The sequence below is a fragment of the Colias croceus genome, chromosome 13, assembly GCF_905220415.1.
Source record: "Colias croceus chromosome 13, ilColCroc2.1".
Taxonomy (NCBI): Eukaryota; Metazoa; Arthropoda; class Insecta; order Lepidoptera; family Pieridae; genus Colias; species Colias croceus.
The window spans coordinates 7,015,665-7,029,988 of record NC_059549.1 but is presented as its reverse complement, the minus strand read 5'-3'; the positions used below and the strand labels follow the sequence as shown (position 1 = coordinate 7,029,988).

The following is a 14,324-nucleotide window of genomic DNA, read 5'->3' as shown; positions in this document are numbered from 1 at the left end:
AAATAAAATATGTAACGCAGTCAAATTATATTTCTGATTCATAAAGCATTTGAATTTTGTATAAAACTAAAAATGAAAATAAATATTCATTCGTTTTAATCGATATATCGACTATTTTACTCCTGACAGCACTGACAATCTCTGCTTGATAAGACCGGTAGTCATAGAAATCTAAATAACAATGCCGGTAGTGAACACATTATCTTTTTTTTCAAACATTTGTTTTCCCATAGAATCAGAAGTCAATATTTTACCAAGAATTATTAAAAATAACATAATGAATTTTAAATTTATTATCATTTCTGTAAGGCCTTATTTATGTTAGGCCCAGTTTCGCCATTCTCCTTTCTTCTCCATGGCTGAGATACACAATCAGTCAGAGACAGTTTGCTAATGCAGACATAAGGTTTCATAACTTACATGTTTATTCAAACGTAAACAATGGCCCTATGTTGGATTCTAGCCAATTTCATCTGCGTACAGTACACTATGAATATATTATTATGGTTACAATTACAATAACAAAGTCCTTGCTATTTCATCGAGACAAATCAATGTAAGTGCTCAAGATATGATATATTATGGTAAAACTGGAACAAAATATTCCAATGACGCCTACAGACCGTTAAATCTACGCTGCTACGAAAAATCGTAGAAGTAAATATTTTATTAAGCTACAACCGTTTAAAGGAATTGTGCTTTAAAGTAAATACTTTCTATGAATTTAGTATTAATATATAACGAATACAATATAAATTTAATAGGAATGAAAATTAAAAAAAAAATATATGATGTGATAAGAAATTGAGGAAATATAATTAACTAAACCTTGTTAATTATATTCCACGGCATGAAAATGTTGGTACTTTTTAAAGCGTAAACACAAAACTTTTGACATAATTCCCGCACAAAATGAACGTTAGATTTTAAGATAAAGAAAGAAAATACGGCACCAACTCGAGTCGTTGACCATTTCTGTATGGTAGCATGGACCCAATAAATATCTATGATGGTAGGCAACGACGTGGTAGAGCTAGTTAAGTTAGAAAGGAAATTTAGTCTGCAAAATATTGCAAGCTTAGAATTATATGGAATAAATTATTTTTAGGCTCCAGATAGTTAAAACCCTTAATAAATGGTAGATAAAATCACTAATATCTACGAGATATAATAATATTCATATTTTTATTAAATAAACAAGAAAACGATATTAAATCTGATGAATAAATAACGAATGGGAGCATAGTATGAAATACGGAATACATTTGTAAGCACGTTTTAATTTATCATCTCGCGGGTAGAAGGCATTATCAGCGTTATCAGTTTCCAGTAAATTTACGCGGGCGCCTTGGATCTTATGTATCTGACTCAGCTAGCTGTCTACTTAATACTATCGTAAGATTTATATGTGTTAACTCAACCATCTTCTCAATTAAGACATTTTTTATTTGTATCATTCAAATTTGGTAGTGCTGACAATTTGTAGAGTTGTCGTTGGTGGCAGTGATGTAAGTATTTTAAACTTAATTATTACAAGAAATAAAAAAAGAAGTTAAATTAAAAGTTCAACATATTTACTAATTCAATTCAAATTAATTAAATTTATATAAATTGAGTTGACAAAGTTACATAGGGAGGTACAATCTATAATCAATAAAGTCTCTGAAATGTATTCATACCCTGCTAACTGACAGTTTGATATGGGTATTAGTAAATTGACGTAACATCTGCCTTTCCTACACGTGTTGACATTATCAACACATCCATACTAATATTATAAATGCGAAAGTAACTCTGTCTGTCTGTTACTCAATCACGCCTAAACTACTGAACCAATTTGCATGAAATTTGGTATGGAGATATTTTGATACCCGAGAAAGGACATAGGCTACCTTTTATTGCGAAATATGTACCACGGGCGAAGCCGGGGCGGACCACTAGTATAATATAATACTATACTGTCAAGGTCCATACCGAGAACTATAAAAGGTTAACAGGGAAGTTGGGAATATAAGCCGAAAACTTTTAACAGGGAAGTTCGGAAAATATCTGTATATTCGGAAAATAATGTCAAGTGTCTGACTTACAACAGGTGGTGAACGTGTATTAAAAAATAATCAATATTTAAAACCAGTGTTTTCTACGAGTTTTATTTTACACACTTTGTTCTTTAAAGATTTCACTTTAGAGACGCCTTCTAGCCGTAGTATGTGGTAGTATCGTATTAAAATTTTGTTTATTAAGTATTTCCTAAAGAACTCTAGGAATCAATTTTATAGGTACGTCTCTACCCTCGCTCGGGTAAATATAGAGAAGTCATTCATAATTTGTATGTAAAGGTAAAAGTCAAATTATTCTCCAACTTTTAGTTCTATGATCTATCTATTTCCTGTGCAACAACTTTTAATGTTAGTTTGAGAATATCTGTAAACGGATGAAAATATAAGTATATAATAGATTGTTGAAACGTAATTATTTGCAGCATATTCTTAGACATAACATAAAAGCTCGCATGGGGCTCATAGAATGCTACTAGCTAAGCAAAGTACAGTATCTATGTATTTTCATTTAAGTATCAGGGGTTATAATTTTGATGCGTTCACCTCTAAATTTTAAACAAACTTATTGACATAACTATGCGAGATAATGTTTATAATAAGTCAAATTAAGACTGACTATAATTAAATTTTGAATCTCACAAGAAAAAATAAAAAGGTGGTAGAAAAATAAACAATAATTAAAATTCAATCAGAGTTGAACTTTTCAATGTTGAGAAATCTACGGAGACAATTGGAATTTTATCTCCATTAATTCAAACTGCCTTTGTGACACAGACCTAAATGATGTCGTCGACAATAGCTCCTAATTTAATTACCTAATATTTTAATTTATGTCTAATTACCTTTTATTACCTGTGTTTTAATTAAATAACTTCATATAGGTAATTACGAAAATATCAAATGACAAGTGATAACTGCGTTAAAAACAACCGACTTCAAACTTGCACTTGCAAAATTTACAAATACCTACAGACAAAAATGCTCATAAAATAAAAACTACTGGGCCTATCCGAATAAAATTTTTATGGGACCAATTCGACACCATCCCGCATCGAACAAAAAAAGAATCACGTAAATCGGTTCAGAAACCGCGGAGTAATCGGTGTACATACATAAAAAAAAAAAAAAATATACCGGCCGAATTGATAACCTCCTCCTTTTTTTTGAAGTCGGTTAAAAATCTAAAAACTGTATATAAAGTAGTGAATGCACAGTAAATAATATTAGGTATATTTTTAACAGATGCGACTTTTCGTAGCTTAGTTTCGTAGTATCCCAAACCACACTTGACTAATGACAGTTACACATGCCACTCGTATATTAAATACATAAAGCTAATTCTACACAGTCAGCTTGTTTTCTACGAGTTTTATTTTACACACTTTGTTTTTTAAAGATTTCACTTTAGAGACGCCTTCTAGCCGTATTATATTATTACCTATTTTGATAATATTATAACATCATCAGCTTACTTGTTACAAGTCATTAGTATATCTTAGATATTAGGATTTTACGAAGATGATATTTTTATAAGATATTTATGTAATTTTCCCATGAAATATCGTAAGTGTGGCAGTAAGTATTAAATGTAACAATTAATTATAATCGCGACCCATAAAACTGTTACAATCACAGCCTTATCAGTACCGTGTTGGAAATTCCAGTAAAGCTTGATGGTTATCTAAACATGTAATAATATATGTGAAAGCTTACCAAGGCTGCATCGCTTAGAATCAGTTAACATTTCAATTTATAATGCTCTTTTGCATTTTGGTTTAACAAAATGTGTACATACTTATATATTTTTAATTGATAAACATAATTATGTATACTGGATGAAATAATACCTACCTTAGATAAATCACTTGTACAGAATAGGTAGAATACATGGAATATACCTAAGAAGGCCTTACTTTTGCTAACGAATTTTAAAGAAAACCTTTATTCGTATAAAGGCAAGTGAGGATAAATGTCTTCATAAGTAGATAATAGTAGAGTTCTAAATTGATTATGTTTCTGATCTCGTACCAAATATATCTGTTGCTAATTTCACAATAAATGTCCGACGTTTTGTTGTAAATCGAGCATTTTATGAGCTTTCGAGTTAGTTACTCATGGGCGTAGATCAAACGCCCAAGCGATAATAGTTTCATTGTATTTAGGTACCAGAAAATTCTATATTACTAGAGGTACTTAATAATACATACCTAATTAGATACTGAATATTGAACAAGAAACAATATATTTTCTTGTCTCTTCTTTCGAAAATCTTCGATAGATAAGATTGAAAGTATGATCGTTAAGATTTGTTGATATGTATAAAAAAAAACCAGCGTATAAAATATTATGTGACTTTAAAATGTAGAGCATGCCTAAAGCTCTTTTAATATTTTTTAAAAATATTGTATTTCCGACGCAAAATAACACTTTTGTTTCGATTTGTTTCGTTTTCGGCAATAACAACAATTTAGAAGCTACAAAAGAACCAACTCAAATAAAATAGAACGCTCAAGTTTGTGTCTTATATCAGTAGTAAAGCGGTCCGTGGAAACTTTAGTACTCACTTCTTGTAAAGCTTTTATGTTTATTGAATCTCAAATGTTTTCAGCTAAACATTTCGGAATAACTCTATTAAGAAACAGCCCATTTCAAATATCATTCAAATCATACGAGATTTTTGTAATTTTAAATTATAAGTAGTAATTATTGGATCTGTATAAAAAATCTTATTTTCTAGATGTTACTGTAGGTAATTGAAGTATCTTGTATGAGTTTACTGTTTATGTAGCAGATAGGAAATACGAGTATGTACGAGTACAAATATAGTATTAATTACCTAAGTACAACATGATAGTTCACAACTTCGTCTACGTCAGTTCTATGTTTTCCCTGTCGACGATTAGTATAATCATTATAACGAAATAAAATAAATGTTAATATAAATAAATTCTTGAAACCTTCTCATGGAACTATTTTGGGGGACAGGCAATAACACGTGAAGTAGATACAAAAAACAAAATTCTACCTCAAACAAACTCTACAATCAATTTTGAGATTTAATATTTAATGAAATTTGCAGTGACCTTATGTGACATACCACTCCTCTTCTATAATTATCGCGTGTAGTCGTTAAGGTTATTTTTAAACAACAAGTATTCATGCTAGTTTACAAAAATTATACAATTATTACAGCGTATAACTCAAATAAGAATTTATTCTTTATCTATCTCGCATCCTCGATTTTACTATTCAAACGAATATATTAATTAATATTAACAATAGAAATATTATCTAAATTAAATTCAATGTTTTATGCATTTTAATAGAGCAAAGTTTGCTGAAACATTTTCGAAACGTCCAGTAAGTCTCACCAAAACGTTTAAATACTAAACCAGAAACGAATGCAACTGAACGGAACTGCGCTGAATGTAGTCGATTAATTCTTGGCTACATTTAACTAATTAACAAACCTAACGTAAATAAGTGTGAACGAGACGGTTGTGGCAAGCATCCAAGATGAATTTGATGTTTCGGAAGAACTTCAGTACTGAAAAGACAGTTTCGGGGGGAGGCGGTGGGGGGAAGGCGAAAGGAGCTTTGGGAGCGGGCAGGAACGCGAAACGCAGGGATCGTGACCGCTTCTCATGCATGGAGGAACATCATTACAGAACACATCTGTTCTTCTCCGCGCCAAGGGCCAGTACACAGTACAACGATGGCTCAGGTAACTCTGGAAGTAAGGATCGTAGTTCCAAATTAGTGAGTACGTGTGATCAGTGTTGGGTTCCGTAAGTTTGTTCTTGTTTATTTTCAAACACTTCCTAGGTAACATTCTTTTGAATCTTATTTTTAAAATGAACTCTCTATTCTATTACTCGATACTAGAAATATTTGAGTAAAATTTTCTATTGCTCTTTCAAGTAACTAAAACTTCTTTGGTTTGGAAGACTTCGACCTTAATGGAAAACATTAATAACCTGACTGGTTCAAACTGTCTATAAATACTTGATCACATTGGCGGTTCCCGGATGGATGTTTACGCATGGTGTAATCGTGGCAGACTGACAAACGTGTTATTATCGTATGTGTATCTAACTTTTGTTTTGTTTGCCAACAACAATTTTACTTCAGTTTCGTAATATATTTCTTATGACTCACGTTATAAATAATGAATTCCTGCAAAGTGCTAACATAATCAAATGAGGAATTGTTTCTTATATTCCCTTAATACGCTTAATTAAAAAAATTTGCAAACAAAGCTTAAAAGAATCTAGGCTATTAATTGAGGCGTGTGTTAATGAGTCGCGCCTAAATTTGTATTTATCATGTCACGTTCAAATAAATCACCTTTACACACACATCACACGTATGGTCGATTTACACATAGGAATGCCTAAGCAAAACTAAATACTAGGTCTTATAATAATAGAAAGGCAGGTGCCATAGTCTTCCATAGTCCTAAATTCCGGTCCATTAACATCCCTTTCCATAGCCCAGTTTATTTTGTTTCCTTATCTTGCAATAGTCCTACATCGGCCGCGGACTGCCCAGGGCTGTATCTCTATAGTGCAGTCATGGGCAGGCTGCGGCTGGTGTCCCACAACACAGTAAAGTTCTCGAAAGGGCCTCTGCGTGTTGGATCCGTGTCCCCACGTAAGCCTTCCAAAGGACCGGGTACCTTCCTTATGATGGTACCCGTGTATTATGGAATTGAGATACATAATAATAATAATAATAAATACACTTTATTTAGCACCAGATAAAAAAAAAGCAGACAATAAAACAAAAAAAAAAGACAATATTACAATTTATGCCAAAAAGGCGGCCTTATCGCTACTCAGCGATTTCTACCAGGCAACCTATGGGTAGGATTTTGAATTAAAAAAGGGGAAAAACAATAGGTGGTGCAGTAGATTATGAAAATTTAATTATAATAGATTTAAACCAAATAACTACTTATAAATATATACATAATGAATATGATTTATAAATACATATACCTATGTATGATATATATATACATATATATAAATATAATTATAAATCTATATACTTATATATTAATACAAATAATACATAATATTATAATTTACAATAAAATAAATAGAGATAAACAAATACACTAAAAATACTAACTATTTATCTGGGAGGAGAAATGATTGAGTATTAAATTTTTAAAAATATTCATTGATTTCGCACGTCTGATTTCTATTGGTAGAGCATTCCAAAGGAGTATGGACTGGACATGGTAGGATTTGTGGTAAAATTTGGATTTATGGGGAGGGATTTTCAACAGCAGGTTGCCATAATATAGATCTTTAAGTTTTATTTTAAACCTACGAGTTATTCAATGCCTTAAAAATGCGTGAGCAGGCTCATCTATTAAATATGGATAAGTAGGTAGGATCTAAAATATTATCTACAGTAAAAACATAGCCTACATGTATTTCAGTCACACATCAATAATGAATAAGTTGTATGATGTATGTTTAATGTATACCTACCTATTATATACATAATATATACAATGATTTCAATATTGGTATTGCTCAGTAATTCTTCACACTTAATGTTCTTATATTTGATTTTAACTTCGCTATCTATCGTCTTGAAAGTGGTATATCCATCACCCAAAACGTTCAACAACGAGTGTTGCAATCCAGTATTTGCGAGCGTGGTCGATATTGCCCTAAAACCTTTATCTCTAAGTACAGTCTGCAGTGGGAAATGTATATGGGCTTGATTTAAAAAAAAAAAGAATAATATGAGAAAAGTTTAATATTAACATGAAACATTAAACGTATTCCAGAACGATGTGGTCCAGTACTCGGTGGTGGAACGGGGCCAGAGCTGGAGCCGCCGCAGCCGCTGGTCACCAGGGAACCTTCGGTGTCCCTGCTGCGGTGGGAGCGGCCGGCAACCACGGAGCGCAGGAGAACGGAGCCAGTATCCTTGGCAACCCTCGAGAGAGACTGCTTCGTGATACCAGCACATGCCCTCGATCGGTTCCTGCCTGATGGTGTGCCGGTAAGCGCAGCGAAATAGATTTTTTATACCGTCGATGAATTGTTTACAGTGTCGTATGGATTGAGTTTATTCGCTAAGTTAATACCACATTACACATTATTTGGATTCAGGACTTTAGAAATTTGCATTTGCATTTAAATATTTAGAAATCTAGATAGGTTTAAAACTTTAAAATAACTTAAAACTAGAATAACAGCTGACAGTATTCTCGAATAATAATACATAAGTTTGTTATCTGAACGATTATTAATACGTTCTCGCCCGCGGCTTCACCCGCTTGGCGCTTTGTCTAAAACCTAATAAATTATATACTAAAACCTTCCTCTTGAATCACTCTATCTATTAAAAAAAACCGCATCAAAATCCGTTGCGTAGTTTTAAAGATTTAAGCATACAAAGGGACATAGGGACAGAGAAAGCGACTTTGTTTTATACTATGTAGTGATGATGATTAATTTAAAACCCTTACATAAGTATTAACTATTGAAATACCGGCTTATGTGGTGATAGAATTTGTGTAAGCAGTGAGTTTTACTGTCCACATTAATCTATATAATTCATCATTTTCAGCTGCCGGTGCCTCCTCCAACACCAGAGAAGGGAATGGCAACGAAAACTGCTCCAAATTCCCTGAGCGTCCTCGAAGTAGCGGACCCAAAGTTATGCATTTTAGCTCATCTAATGAGTCCTTTAGAACCTATAGAGCCCATTCTAGAATCTCCACTTACCAAACCGTTGGTGAAACAGAAAGCGGCTGCTGGAGAGTTGTTAAATGACGTAGCTCAAGCCAATACTGCCGTAGGAGGGATGCTTTTAGCCAATATGGAGAAGAACGCTGAATTTCCATTCATATCTTACTATGTGATAAATACGACACAAACTGATCCATTATTATTTTATAACAATATGAGGTGTGCCTCGTTAACGAAGTTCGATCCTAAGACAATACGATATTCTGCGGCGCATACCTTGGATTTATATAGTGAAGTTGCAATGATTTGTAGGCCTCCGTTTAATGATCTCGCTGGAGGTCCTAAGAAGTCACACACACCGACTACTGGATTTATAATTAGTGTGTATAAGGTCAGTATCGATTTTTCCTAACCATTAGAAAACTTCAGTTCCAGGCGGAATTTTATGTCAATTTTGCTAACAATGGGTCCTTTGTTTTGTCTGCTACAAACTTGCTTAAGAATTTTTATAAAGCAATTTATTTTGAATGTTAATTAACTACTCGATGCGTCTTTCAATTGACATATTTACATAATACATATTTAATTATTCATCTGTTGTGCTAATAGAGATCAACGTTATTATTTGTATGCCAAACCAAACCTTGAGTTTGGTGCCATCATAGACCACCTGTTAAATTGTTCACTTTTCTATTTTCAGGTATTCGAAGGAGACGATGGCGAGCGTTTCGAAAGAAACTGGTTATATTGGACCGGCGCTCGGATGCTATACCGTCACCTGCCACACTCGGTCGGTTTGAGGAAGATAGCTCTGCACAAATCGGTTGCAGCGCACGGCGATAAAATGTACTTACTGGTTTGCGAATGCGCCAATCTGCTTGACGACCTGTCAGGCGCCGCCATGTTAATAACGGCTTTACGAGCCAGGTTGTGCGGCTACACCGGCCTTTATAGACCAATACAGACTTTTTAGTAGCGGGAGATGGGCCTTAACGGCCTCACATGTGTTTTAATATAGCTAAGAGATATCTTTAGAGTTTAGGGAAACTGATGTATTATTCGGTTGTGTTCATTGTTTAGTCTGTAAATTATGTGTAAAATAAATGATGTGTTATGTTATTTGTCTGATCAAGAAATACACCTACCTTAATAAATATTAGGTAAATTTGCTCAAGATAATAATGCTTAAATGTTAATTTTAAATAACAAGGTACTTAGATCTACCTATAAACCTATAAACCAAAAATATCTACCTATAAACCAAAACTAGCGTAAGTACCTATTATTCTTTGATTGAGTGTAATAAAATTCCTAAAATTGATGTTTTAATCATATGCGTGCGTGGTGTAAGCAATAATATACATTTTACATAATATGTATATTCAAAGGTGTTTAATGTATTTTATAAGAACGAATATAAAATAAAGATATCTCCTAGTAAACTGCCAACAATATCTTAGTTGTAAAAAGGACCAAAGTACTGCGTTACTCGTAAAATCGCGTTAATGGCATAAAGTTTAGAATATGAATCCATGTGTTGGTCTGTGCCAATTTGGTGAATATCTAGTCTAGTATATTGTCTACGCCAAACCATTGGCCCCTTCAATTTCAGATATTATTCGATAAAATAAATAAGATATCTACATAAAATGAAATTATTTACAAGATACCGTGTACTTACTTAGGTAATTTACGAAATAAATAAGATTTCGTATATTTTATTGCCCTCTCGCTTATAATGCGTTTCAAAGGGGCTCTTTTTGTAGTTTGGCGCTGACGCTTCAAATTAAATAAATTACTTATTACTCAAAGAGCAACTTTAGACTAAGAAATTTTCATGTTTATTCGCACTTAGAATTTTAAGGTTGTTTATTAAAATAATACACTTTAATTGTAATAATTTTATCAATATAGGTACATGGTTTAGACCAAGTAATGGTGGAATATTTTATTTGTATGTATGATGTGATGTACCGTGTAGGTGGGACAAATGATTTTACAACCTATGTATATATCAGCCATACACACGATCTTTTTATCTCCGGTTCATTCAATAATAATAATTTTTAACTTTTCGAGCGAACATTGATTTATGATTAGCATCTTCTCATTTTTCTTTGAGTTATTACCATAGAAATCTAAATAACAAGACACATTTTAAGGAAAAACGGCATTATTTCTAAAAAAAAATATTTACCGATGAAATGTTATTCCTTTATTAGTATAATTACAACTTGTGGAAGTATTTCCGCAATGGGAAATGCTGAAACACACCATGTTTACACACGCACGTCTCTAGAGCAACTGAACAGCGACGAATGCACTTGTGGTATGGTTACCACCTGAGCGGCGACAATGTCACGCGCGCTTACGACTTCTAGTGTCTTGTTATTTAGATTTCTATGGTTATTACTTACCTATTTATTACTTCTTCGATATCTCCTTTGACTGAATAACATAATATTATAAATTCATAATGTACGAAACTATACATCGAACATATCGAAAAATAATAACATATCGGAATATACATTTCTATTGTTACTAACGAGGATAAACATTTTAAATCAGAGAAAGAAAGGTTTTTACATTTACCGTTACACATTCGTGATACGTTATTCGACATTCGTACTACGAATGACAATTGACATCACAGAACGGGTAAAATGAGAATATGCTAACATATTTGCTGGTAGGTAGCAAAGTACCTAACTTTTATTTAAGCTTATTAAATCATAAATGCGACTTTGAAAATGCATAAAGAACAATATTTTTTTTTGTATGTCTATAACAAACATTTTTATATTATAGATATGTAAACTTACCTACCTACATAGAAAATGAGGATCATCATAATATTATGAACCTTTTTCATTTTATTAAGCTGGTATATCCGTTATTGCAATTATCTATTGGCAGAATATTAGCAATATTTCGCACCGATTGTTATTATTCAAACACGGAATACATTTTGCTATGGTGCTAACCTAGTCAATTTAAAATAGACGTAGTGAGTAATAATAGTAAAGGCTTGTTAGTTTTGGATTAGGTACTTAAATTGGTAGTTTTAATTGATCTTGCTTATGTACCACTATTGCGACACAAGGAATAATATAGTATGCTTCACAAGAAAGATATGGAAAGCTATTAGCTACCTATTTAGTCTTGCTTGCTGGTAAGGTTTAAACCTTTTCGGATCTAAGACTAAATGTTTAAACATTTTTCCACTTTATCTATAAAATTTTAAGCATTATATAGATAAAGATTGATGATTCTATTTATTCTTAAATACGTTCTACACACGTATAGTATGCAGAAGGAAAATATAAATTAATTACATGCTATTTTCGTAAACTTGTTAAGATATTATAAATTATTTACGATTGGAAAATATTAAATATATATTGGTGTTTAATATTCAGAAGGATTGTAAAAAACTAAAAATTTTAAAATATTAAAATGTTGCGTATTTATTTATACTAATATACTTACAGGCAATTTAATAAAATTCCTAATTTATTAGCACGCACAAATTATAATAATTCAATAAAATCAAACTACCCCTCCATTAAATTTTCCCCAATTTTCTCTACACTCTGCTTAAAATCGCAATTTTCTTGCAATAATAGAGCGATAAGTAAAATTTAGAATTGCAAGTACTTAATACCTCCAATTTAAATAGCTTCAAAAGCTAGTTTTCAAGCCGTGTTTTATAAATTAAGTATTTCAGTTATTTTTATAATAAAATGTTAAAATTACATACTGTTATTTGGTTTTATTATTTCATACCCTACCAGTTGAAAATAACGATAGAAAACCTAGATATATAAAAAATATAAATGTTGAGGGGCAGACGTACATAATAAATTTTATTAGATTATGAGCATTTATTAGATTTATTGAATTTTTTATACATTTACACAGTACACTATACATAGGTAAATTAAAAAAAAAACAGCTTTGCATTTGCAAGTTGCATTTTGAACAAACGAAATTTCTCAGTTACTAGATTTGAAGCGGCCGGTTTTCTCGAGTTATAAGCGGAGACGACTCACGATAGAGTGTTTTGACGTGGTGCAGTACTTAATAACAAGTCACAAGTGAGCGACGCCCGGCACTCCTTCGCTTCATGTACATATTAACTATTTTATTTCTCTACCGGGAATTATTAATTTATATTTTTGGGGGTATTAGTGTACATATTAGGCAATTACATCAACGCGCGGTCGCAACCGGAAATTAGGGAGGGGGAGTAACTAATAATTTTGAGTTGGTAAGTTAGACTTTAATGCCTCTACACAATTTGATTACACTCATTGTATTGTCAAAGGGAAATCTTCAACTTTATTGGCGTACACACATTTGTAAGATTGTTTTATTGACGAGTACGATTTTGCAGAATGAAACAAGAAATGCTGACTCATTATGGAGTACTGTTGACAGACTAAGATAGAAGCAATTACACAACCTCTAATTTTAGTCAACAAATAGTTGGTTAAAAATAAACAAAAAATATTGGGGACCTGCGCCTGTGACACTGTTAAGGTTAAAAGTTTATTAATGATAAAGACCAAAAAAATGATCTCAAAATGATTGTATTATCCACCTCAGCATTTGTTGCATATGAACATTTTTTAATGCTGATGCTCAGTGCCAGCAATTACTGTTATAAAATCGAGAATAGAAGAGCTAAAGAGAAAATTTAGAATAAATGAAACACATTGGATATCTAACAATTATATAATTAAAAACATTTTTTTACCTAAATCTCATTTATTACCTATAATATTCTAGTATCCTTTGACTCCTCTAAATCTTCTTCTGTTATCAAGCTGTAAATAAAAAAGGATGTTATTAAACCTATTCTTACATTACAGAGTGGTTAAGCAGCAGTATAGGAATGTGTAAATCATGAACAAAATAGAAGCACATCCGGGGATTCTTAAATTAACATTTATGCCATTAATAGTTTATTTTTCTACTTGATGTGTGATGTAAACAATTCTCAATTATTAATTATGTTAGTAAATCATAATCATAAAAATAATATTCTTACCAATGAGCGTTTGCACTCGAAGAAACTCTGACGCAATTGCAAGCATTCGTCAGGGACTGTGCCTAGTTTTAAACATTCTCTGGGTGTTTTCTTGTCCTAAAATAAAATTTTCAATTAAATGCATGCTGTATTCTTAAACAAGTATACATTGAATGATCATCAGAAACTTACCTTCTTACAACAATCGCTATTTAAAAGACAAGACTTGAGATCTGCACGAACACCAGCACAAGATGACTGATCAACTAGACCCACTTCATCTGGACCGTAAGTAACCATCTTTTTGCTAATTTCTTATGAGTTTTAAGTATTTCTAGTCCGAAGCTGTGCGAAGATAAAGTTTTTATTAAAATTATCAAATATTTTTATGTCAATGTCAGCGCTCCACGATGTGTCAATTTCAATGAATAAGGAATCACATGGAAGTGACATACCTACAAAAAAAGTGTGGCCGGCGCCATATTGCTTGTAACAAAACATGGCGGTGTT

The 14,324-nt window shown here is 32.2% G+C and overlaps 2 protein-coding genes across 7 annotated transcripts in view; one reads left to right on the top strand and one right to left on the bottom strand.

Moving 5' to 3' along the window:
* LOC123696837 overlaps positions 1-9,898 on the top strand; it is a 43,570-nt gene extending 33,672 nt beyond the window's left edge. The window contains exons 2-5 of one of the 6 annotated variants that reach the window (XM_045643217.1): positions 5,456-5,784; positions 7,870-8,087; positions 8,658-9,170; positions 9,480-9,898. In XM_045643217.1, coding sequence (XP_045499173.1) covers positions 5,577-5,784; positions 7,870-8,087; positions 8,658-9,170; positions 9,480-9,752 — 1,212 coding nt within the window. In that variant the 5' untranslated portion in view covers positions 5,456-5,576 and the 3' untranslated portion in view covers positions 9,753-9,898. Of the gene's footprint in view, positions 1-4,902; positions 5,797-7,869; positions 8,088-8,657; positions 9,171-9,479 lie in introns of those variants that run through there. The other 5 variants (XM_045643213.1, XM_045643216.1, XM_045643214.1 and 2 more) reach the window with 5 other exon arrangements.
* A 3,607-nt stretch (positions 9,899-13,505) lies between these two features.
* Positions 13,506-14,233, bottom strand: LOC123696792 (cytochrome c oxidase assembly factor 5). Its single transcript, XM_045643159.1, has 3 exons — positions 14,007-14,233; positions 13,836-13,931; positions 13,506-13,611 (listed from the first exon to the last, which is right to left on the bottom strand). Exons 1-3 carry the CDS (start codon positions 14,112-14,114, stop codon positions 13,570-13,572), a joined length of 246 nt encoding a protein of 81 aa, XP_045499115.1. The 5' UTR covers positions 14,115-14,233; the 3' UTR covers positions 13,506-13,569.
* Between the last annotated feature and the right edge of the window lie 91 nt (positions 14,234-14,324).

Excerpts from the sequence above, each read along its gene's own strand:
- LOC123696792 (XM_045643159.1), bottom strand. The coding sequence starts at position 14,114 with ATGGTTACTTACGGTCCAGATGAAGTGGGTCTAGTTGATCAGTCATCT. Across the intron at positions 13,932-14,006 it reads ATAGCGATTGTTGTAAGAAG|GACAAGAAAACACCCAGAGA; the intron begins GTAAGTTTCTGA and ends ATTTTATTTTAG. Across the intron at positions 13,612-13,835 it reads TCGAGTGCAAACGCTCATTG|CTTGATAACAGAAGAAGATT; the intron begins GTAAGAATATTA and ends TTTTATTTACAG.